The sequence below is a fragment of the Etheostoma spectabile genome, chromosome 1 (genome assembly GCF_008692095.1).
Source record: "Etheostoma spectabile isolate EspeVRDwgs_2016 chromosome 1, UIUC_Espe_1.0, whole genome shotgun sequence".
In the NCBI taxonomy this organism is placed as follows: domain Eukaryota; kingdom Metazoa; phylum Chordata; class Actinopteri; order Perciformes; family Percidae; genus Etheostoma; species Etheostoma spectabile.
In genome coordinates this window covers 12,256,657-12,266,372 of record NC_045733.1, presented here as the reverse complement: position 1 = coordinate 12,266,372, position 9,716 = coordinate 12,256,657, and the positions used below count along the sequence as shown (strand labels likewise).

At 40.9% G+C, this 9,716-nt stretch overlaps 1 protein-coding gene across 1 annotated transcript in view; it reads left to right on the top strand.

The window, feature by feature from the left end:
• Positions 1-893: 893 nt before the first annotated feature.
• The window catches only part of acsf3 (acyl-CoA synthetase family member 3), a gene marked incomplete at its 5' end in the record, with an annotated part of 42,071 nt that continues 33,248 nt past the window's right edge, over positions 894-9,716 (top strand). Inside the window, 2 exon segments of the mRNA XM_032517217.1 lie at positions 894-1,692; positions 7,308-7,463. Coding sequence (XP_032373108.1) covers positions 976-1,692; positions 7,308-7,463 — 873 coding nt within the window.

The window sequence follows — 9,716 nt, the reverse complement described above, 5'->3', positions numbered from 1 at the left end:
ACGCAAGTGGCAATTATATAAAGAATAGTTCCTATTGTAAGTGGACATTGTTTTAACTTGATTTTAGACGAATTACCCTGAATAACGTTAGAATTGTGAAAAGTTAAGTTAAGCATAATCGAATTAAAGTAACGTTATCCCAATTATCGCAGGTTTAGCGTTATAGACGTTATTAAAAATAGGTAAAAACACTTTTTTTTAATATAAGAGTAAACAATGGTGACAATCACACAGGTGCACACTAACACGTATACACTTTGTTAATAATTAAAGAGACACGCCACCGGACTAACTGCACTTTAAGTAGGCCTATCACCAAGATATACTGTGCTGTGAGAACATGTATAGGTCTTATATAGTCAATTATGAAAAAATATTTTTTATTTTACATCATATAATTTACATATGTCAGGAAGCCTGCGTTAAAAACTGGAGTAGTGGGTTGGTGCAATGGATTATGGAAAATGTAGGATCCAATATAGTCCAGGGATTGACCCATATTTGAGATTAATAGTCACAATTTCGCTGCTTCGATTTTTACGATCTATTCTTGTGTTATTCTTCCATCTTTAAAAGAAAAGTGCAATACTACTTTGATGGAGTGCTCCTTTCATTTTTCAATTAATAAATTCATATTTCTTTTCAATCTCCCCCTTTCTCTGCTCACCATGTTTTAAAATGATAGAAGAAGAAACACATTTAAGCCATGTACAGTGAGTGTGATAGAAATAATGAAAATTGAAGCAAAAGTGATTACCAATTTGGTCAATTACATTCTACAAAAGTAGTTCAGGAGGATACTTAGAATCATATGGTATTTGCTTTTAGGAAAAGATGTCAAACGTTGTGTGCTACTTGATACAATTAAGCCTTTTTTTCCTGTCAACTCACAGACGTCTGATGCTAGCGGATGCAAGAGGCTGAGGATGGAGCCATCTTGAGGTTTTGACTCTAAAAGGTCTGAACATCTTAAACATGCTGTCAGGACTTGTTTCTGCTGCCTGCTTCTCCCTGAAGCGGCCTCACTCGAAAGCCACTCTTCACAGAATGTATAGCTCATCAAAGCCAGGGCAATGGCTACTTGGAACTGTGGTTCAAAGAGGAGCTCATAGGTGGTCTACAGCACCATCATCAAGGATAAACCACAAGCCAGTGTATACCAGGGCTCCAGCATTTGGAGATAAGCTTGCTATCATAGACAGCAGTGGCAGCCACAGCTACAAGCAGCTGTATTGCAGCAGTTTAGGACTTGCATGTAGAATCAGCACTGCTCTCAACTCTGACTTTGGGCATCTAGAAGGAAAGCGAATTTCCTTCTTGTGTGCTAATGATGCTTCTTATACAGTGGCACAGTGGGCGGCTTGGATGAGTGGTGCGATGGCGGTGCCCCTCTACCGAAAACACCCTGAATCTGAGATGGAATACATAATCTCTGACTCCCAGAGTTCACTGCTGGTGGCCGGGCATCCCTATGCTGAAACCCTTGAGCCAATGGCACAGAGATTGGGACTGCCCTGCCTGATACTGCCCCCTACTTCTAACCTGGGAACTTTAGATGGGGCAGACACCCAAGAGAAGGAGACAGGAGACATCACGGACTGGGCGGATCGACCAGCTATGATTATCTACACCAGTGGTACCACAGGGAGACCCAAAGGAGTTCTACATACACACAGCAGCATCCAAGCCATGGTACATGTTGTTGTCTTTTAAACCATAATTACATTGGAGACAAAGCAAATTATATTTCAGCTTATTTTTGTCATAGATTCATAGGCTTTTAGTTTGATGAACAGGACATGTCAATCAGCTGTCAAATAAGTTGGTAAACAGCTTTGATATAGCAAAAGTTGGTACAGTTCAATTCAATTTTATTTATAGTATCAGTTCATAACAAGAGTTATCTCAAGACACTTTACAGATAGAGGTCTAGACCATACACTATAATTTACAAGGACCCAACAATTCTAGTAATTCCAGCTTGTGCTAATGGACTAAAATGCGACGGCTAATTAAAATAACCAGCAGTGTGGGTTGTCTGTGGTTATCCAAAAACTTCATGGCAGCTAAATGTAATACTGTTTTACATTAATTAAAACATACACATCATATAGCCGCTAGTGGCGATTCACAGGTTCAAACCTTTTTTCTCATGTTGTCCAACGTCATTATAAAATAAATCATGCAAGCTTTGTGACAATTGGACAAACAGTGCACAACAGTGTACAACTGATTTCTCAAAAACATTTATTTTCAATTCAGTGTGATAGATAGCTCAGTCCAGCTCACAGCATTTTCCTCTCCATGTCTTTCTCTATCACTCTGGTGCAAAGTACTGCATCAGATCATGTGTAACATTTAAAAGTATCAAAAAGGCTGGATGAGCAAAAAATAAAAAATAAATAATGCAATACAATTCCATAATGATATGTGTTATTTTAATCAATTTGTGGTCAAGCAAGACTAAGTAAAACGACATCAAAGTGACCTAGGACGAGTTCAATAAAGTTGGTTTCACACTTGGCGCGATATTGTGAAAATGGTGACTCAGCTTGATTCAGTGAACACGTGGATGTAAAGGTTTTTAATGTGCGATGGATAATGTGGGAGTTATAGGCAAAAACACGTTTGACGTCATTGTAGCACCACCTAGTGGTCCAAATGTATAATGTTTGGTAAATCAGGTCAGCTGCCCATTGTACATCTACCCTGTTAAGTAATTCACTTTAATGTAAGTGGTTAATCCAATTGTGGGTCCCATAGGCCACGCCCACTTCAACCAATCATTACCCCACTGTAAGGGGCGGCCCTAGATGGTACCCATCAAATTTTGTAAAAATTGGATGAGCCGTTCAAGAGATATGAACGTTTTGTATTTGTAGCGCCCCCTAGTGGCCCAGATTTTTTTTAGAGCCCCAGAGGGTCAAACCAAAGAATAATCTAAAGTTTGGCTTTGACAGAATTGATTTTGGCCAAGATATGGCAAAGTCGGTGTTTTTATAGTTAGCTACACAAATTTGTCAGGTCGGTCTGGAGTTACTATGTGCCAAGTTTTATGCAGAACAGTGGCATGGTCTAGGAGGAGTTTGAAAAAGTTTGTTTTTGATAAATCGGCATTTTGAGTCGCCAAAAGTCTTGGTAGAAATAGGCACGGCCTATATTACGAGATTCAGTTGGATCCAGGGAACGCGTGGATACATGTTTTTTAAATGTCCGATGTATGGTTTTGGAGTTATGGGGCCAAATGCTGTTTTTCTGCCATAGCGCCACCTAGTGGTGGAAGTGGGTCCTTGCAGAGTTTTGGACCAGTCCTGAAAATGGCACACCGCCACCATGTACACTTTAGGCTGTAGCATGAGTTTTATGCGGAGAAGAATAATAATAATGGAAGATATTAATCCTTAGAAAAACAATAGGGTTCCACAGCCCTGCTGTGAGAACCAGCCCCTTGGGCTTGGGCCCCTAATAATAACTAAAACAGGCAAACACGGAAGGGTTCTAACGCAAAGCGGTTTGAACCCTAAAGGTGGTCTTTATGAAGTCCTGTTTTAATTAGTTTACCTAATTGGTAACTGCCCTGTAATATTTAAAATATTTGTCATGTTTCTGTGTTATATTCAATTTATACAAGGGGACTTTATTAAACTTACCATCTTTTCTGATTTAATATTATAAATATACTATCTAATGGCGTTTTTCCACTGCTGGTAACGGCTCGGCTCGGCTCGGCCCATTCTACGTTCGTTTTCCATTGCAGATTGATTAAAAGCCTCAGCGTGGCTGGTCACCATAGCAACGCGTGATGACGTAATTTTCAGTGCGACTCAAAACAGCACGTCGGCTACCTGCCACGGCCAGAAGAAATGTTTTGTTTCAAAAGAAGCTGAAGGAAGCAACAAAAATCCCCACTAAAAAAACGGAGTGAGTTGGGAATTCTGACGGAGTTCAGACGCGACATGACGGTTGTTCGCCGACACAAAAGGGTAAGTTAAGTTTCTGGTAACGTAGCTACATTTGCATGTGTTCAGCGTCGCAGTCAGTATTTACTAGTATATAAAGTACATGAACTTTAGCAACATGATACACACCAAAACTTGTCTTGTACTGTTTGTGTTTCAGAGCATTCACGCTTTGCAAACTCGCTGCCGCAGACCGTCCGTGGTGGGCGATGTCCGACCGGTGGATCTCTGGTTCTGACCTACTGGGCTTCGTATAATCTGTATGAGAGTCACGGAGAGGCTTATGACAACGACTGGGAGCATCTGGGCCGCAGAGCGGGGGGTACACTGTACGGGGGCAGAGGAAGAAGACCGGGAAGTACGGGGGGGTTTGATGCGCTACTTGAAAAGCTAAATAAAAACTTTTCTTAGATATACATATTGTCTTATTTTTTTTAAAGCAACAGTGTGCAATATTGGAAACGACATGAAGCCGCTAGTAGCCCGAACAGTTGAAAAGTGAGAATAGTGCAGAGAGTGGATAATCTGTCGGTGTCCGGCTAGATTTGTTTTAAATGTCCCGTTTGTTCTGGAAACACACTCCGCACTCTTGTTTGCTAAAAACGCAGTCATGAGTGACGATTCTCTCCGACCAACCAGCGGTCTGCAGGTTTTCACGTCACCTTTTGGTATCGCCTCGGCTCGCTTGGAACCTCGACTGAGGTAGTACTAAAAAAAGTACCTGGTAGCGGGTCCCAGGGACTTTTTTTTCGTAATGGAAAACCAAAAAAGGCGAGTAAAGACGAGACGAGTCGAGTAGATACCACGCAGTGGAAAACCGCCATAACTAGGTAACATACCATGTCTGTATAGTCATCAGAATATTTCGGGGGTGGTGCCTCCTTGTTGGTGTGTTGAGGCGCTTGTTGGAAGCTCAGAAATTAGAGACTAATATATAATCTATACTTTCCGAAATGTACATTTTCTTTGTCGTGCTGTCCATGTTTGTCTTCTAAATTTGCACTATTTACGCCATGGTATTTGATATGTCATGCAGTGCAGCCAGAGATTATAAAGGGACTATCCAGAGTTTCAACAAATAGAGACCCATTAAATGTATGCATGTTTTTGAGTGCAATAAGTATTTTGACATCACTACACCTACATTTGACTCCCTGATTAGCATCATTCCTCTTTTGTTTCAGTCCAGCTTTCTGAATAATCACTAATTTATGCCATTAGAGAACTCTTGAAGATTTTCCTGTATATTTTAAGGGAAATTGACCTACATGTCCAATAGTGTGGAAAATTAAATTCCTCCTGAAAGAAGGCAGAGCGTTATTTTTCTCTGGTTGGCCCAGGGAAGTGAGTGAGTGAGTGAGTGAGTGAGTGAGTGAGTGAGTGAGTGAGTGAGTGAGTGATTAAGTGAGTCTGTCTTGGAAGGCAACAACATCAGGTTGTCAGAGTAACTAGAAAGCTCTTCTGTCAGGTTAATATGCATGAAGACTTGAGGCAAACTTGGAAAGAAAATATATATATATATATATATATATATACACACACACACACAGTGGTAAGTAGTAGTAAGTTTATACACCCATGCTAAAGTTGATTAAAAACCAAAATAAAAAAACATCTTTTGGAAATTGATCTTAATGCCTTAATTGTAAAAAAAGAAAAGAAAAATCCAACCTTTTAATGACACCAATTTTCTTTGTGAATGAATAATGTATTGTAAATAAATAAATGTTCTTCCTTAAAATACAGGGGGCATAAGTATACACGCCCTTATGTTAAATTACCATAGAGGCAGGCACATTTTTTATTTTTAAAGGCCAGTTATCATGGATCCAGGAGACTATACATCCTGATAAAGTTCCCTTGGCCTTTGGAATTAAAATAACCCTGCATCATCACATACCCTTCACCATACATAGAGATAGGCATGGTGTTATTTCAGTTCCCCATACTATATATATATATATATATATATATATATATATATATCTTTACAAAGGTAGTGTTTAGATTAAGCCTGTTGTAACACATTTAATTTCAAATTGTTCCTCCATGACTTGATATTCACAGTCACAAACATAAAAACTGCAGACACAATTATACCCGGGCAGTGTATAATTCAATTTCCATTTGTACAAATTTGTGATTCTTTTTTTAGCTGAATAAAAAAAAAGACTACTAGAAGAATTTCAATGTTTTATCCTTAATTCCTGAAGTAATTTCTGTGAGAAATAGTCCAACAATCCACTATTAACAATACAGGCCTTTTACTTAAACTTACAATGTGATATTGCATAATAATAACAACTGGCTTTTTAAAGGTCCCATGGCTTGAAAATGTCACTTTTTATGAGTTGTTTTTTTTAGCATTAATGTGAATTGCCCCAGTCTGCCTATGGTCCCCCAGTGGCTAGAAATGGCGATAGCTGTAAACCAAGTCCTGGGTATCCTGCTCTGCCTGAAAAGGAAAGCTCAGATGGGCCAATCTTGAATCTTGCCCCTTATGAGGTCATAAGGGGCAATATATCCTCACCCTTTATCTGCTTTTCCCGCGTTGAGAATTTGGCCCACCCATGAGAGAGAGACATAATGGTTTCAAACAAGCAAAGTGGCAGTTGGTCAAGGCCACCCCCCCTTCCCTCTCTCCTCTATCCTCTTCAAAAGCTACAGACTCAGAAATGGCACATACTAAGGAAAGCTCATTGTGGGACTGGCTCTAAGGCTGAGTTTTGGTAAAGATGCTTCAGATATGGTATAAGGGGACCACTAAGGTCTATATAATCCAAAGAGCACTATGTCATGGGACCTTTAAATGTGATAAATCACTAAAGCACTTTAACAAAACAATTGGCTTAACTGAACTGAGGCTATTTTGTTGGTGATTTGTCTTATATACCTGCTAACTGACAAGTCAAAGCAGCTATATTGATGGTATTTTAAGACAAAAATGATAAACACTAGTACTTTGGTGTTCTTTCTAAACTTACAGTTTGCACATCATGCTGGGATACATTAATTGTTGAAGAGATGTATACAGTTTTCTCCACCAACAGTCTCAGTAGATCATAATGCAGTTATATTATAATAATCTTGAGTTAATATGCTCTCCAACTGCAAAAAAAATTCATTGTACGCAGGGGTTGTCAGAAGTCATTTTTGCAGCAGCTGGAAATTACTACTTGAGGTGTGAATACAGCAGTTTAGAAGAAAATTAGGTACATAAAGTAAAACAACTTTGTTGCAGCACAACTCCACAAATTATTAGAACAAATGTCTGCAACAGTGGAAGCTGATTGAGATTGCTCCTGACCCCCTTGTCTCTTCCCTCCCCTGTCCCCCCCCCTACCTCAGGTCCAGTGTCTGGTGTCAGAGTGGGCGTGGTCCAAAGATGATGTCATCCTCCACACCTTGCCCCTCCACCACGTTCATGGTATCGTCAACAAGCTGCTGTGCCCACTCTGGGTGGGCGCCACCTGCGTCATGCTGCCTGAATTCCAGCCTCAGAAGGTCTCGACTGCACTCTGTGTCTTTCTTGTTCTACGTCTTTCTTTTGGTACAGAACACCTTTTCATTCAAACATCTGAACATAAAAAGGGCAGTTGCATGGCTATAAGGCTCGGGAGGTGACAGTGAGAGCCAAGCAATCATTGAGAGTAAGGCAAAGACGTATTTCAGTTTCAGAAGTACTGTGTGGACTCGGGTCTGCTGGGTTGAAAAAGACTGTCAGCTTTTTCTACATCAATCCCTATTTCTCTATCAGGGTTTCCCTTTCCCCTTCTTCTGTTCTCCCTCCTTTCTCCTCGCTTCATCTCCGCTCCCTCTCTCCTTCTATCAGTCTCTCCTCATCCTCCTCCCTCTCTGGCTGTCAAACTAAGTGTTTGGGGCTCAGTGATGAATTGCCTTGTGTGGCTTTGTATCTGACCAATGCCGACTCACGGCAGGGGCTTAAGCAGCGGATCAATCGATGAGCTGACATTGAAGGATGATAGTGCTTGTTTGGCCCTTAGAAGGGAGGTGTGTGTGTGTGTGTGTGTGTGTGTGTGTGTGTGTGTGTGTGTGTGTGTGTGTGTGTGTGTGTGTGTGTGTGTGTGTGTGTGTGTGTGTGCGTGCGCGTGCGCGTGCGTGCGTGCGCGTGTGTGCGTGCGTGTGTGTGCGCGCGCGTGCGTGTGCGTGTCAGGACTTCTACAGCTTAATGACAGTGAAGGTAGATGGAAAGGAAAGGTCTTTAAAGGACATGTGTATCTGTCAACATTGGTATTGCTACACTGTAATATCAGTATTCAGCTGGTCTCCCTGACCTTGGGTACCAAACCGCAAAACCCCTCTTCTCAACCTCAGAAAAAAGCCTTTATCCTCCTCCTCCTGAAGTAACAGTGCATTGATGAAGTGATCGATAGTTGGTCTCTTCTATATCCTAAGATCTCTAGCCTTGGCAGCAGAGGCTGGTATTGATTTATTCTGATTTTGCCTATAGATAGTGACAAAAGTGTTCAGTGCAAGAATTGTGATCCAGTAAATCACACAAAAGTCTATTTCAAGTGCTGCTGCAAACTGACAGGGGCCAATACTCTGCCTGGGGTTCACAACCCTGGTCAGATTGTTTTGTTCATCACAGCAACAAATACTTAGATCAACACATTAAGCATTCATTTAGCTTCAACTGTACTTTGTGTTTAGTGCTTATTACCAAATGTTAGCATGCTAACTAAGATGGGGATCAATGGAACTACAATACCTGTTAAACATCAGCATGTTGGCATTGTCATTGTGTGTTTGTTAGCATGGTGACGTTCAACCACTGGGTCAACGTACAGCCTCACAGAGCCACTAGCATGGCTTTAGACGCTTATTTTGATAGCAGCGCCAAACCAGTTTTAGTGACGGTAACACAACTGGATTATTTGTGATGCCTTTCCTTAATGTTTTTCTAGAACAGCAATAACCCAAATGCATCAGCACTGTACAAAAACCTTTCTAAAAAATACACTGTGTGGAATTAGCTAAATTATGATAGTTGATCAAAGGAAATAGCTGATCAAAAAATAAGTAAATTAGTAGCAATGCTAACTTTTGATACCCCTGCCAGTTTTTCATACTCAGTGCTACAGACACATTCACATTCAACATCCAGCCCTGCTCAAGAAGAATTAGCAAATGTTTTGGTGTCCAATGTTGAGTGTTGAGGCCCGAGCCGATCATAGAGTTGTTTAGGATGCAGGCCATGGCCCCCGGCTCTCATCACATCCAGTCCCCTAGGTGGAGTTCAGCTCTTTGACGGACATAAATTGCCTTCCTCTCCCCTCCAGACTTGACTTGGTGGAAGCACTCCACTGCACTTGATAGACACCTCCCAGAATGGTCAGGGCACACTCAGTTAATAATCTGTCTCGCTGCACAAAGTTTTATTCTGTATGTGTACAGGTGAGTGGTGAATGCCCCACAATGTTTTGATCAAGTTGTAATGATATTGTGAGAAATGGGATACCGATCTGATTTGACTGTTGACAAATCTTGATCATCTCTGCTCTATTTGTCTATATATTTCAGTAATGCTATTTCATCAGAGGCAGAGGAGGTGAGAGAACTTAAATAGATAATAGATTAGGTGAGTCTTCAGCAAGATGACTCAAAGGAGATGTGGAAGGAAGAGTCTAGAAATTGCTGGCACATTAAGAAGGATGTGGTGCTACTGTAGGGCTGAGGGCTGATGTGTGTGTGTGTGTGTGTGTGTGTGTGTGTGTGTGTGTGTGTGTGTGTGTG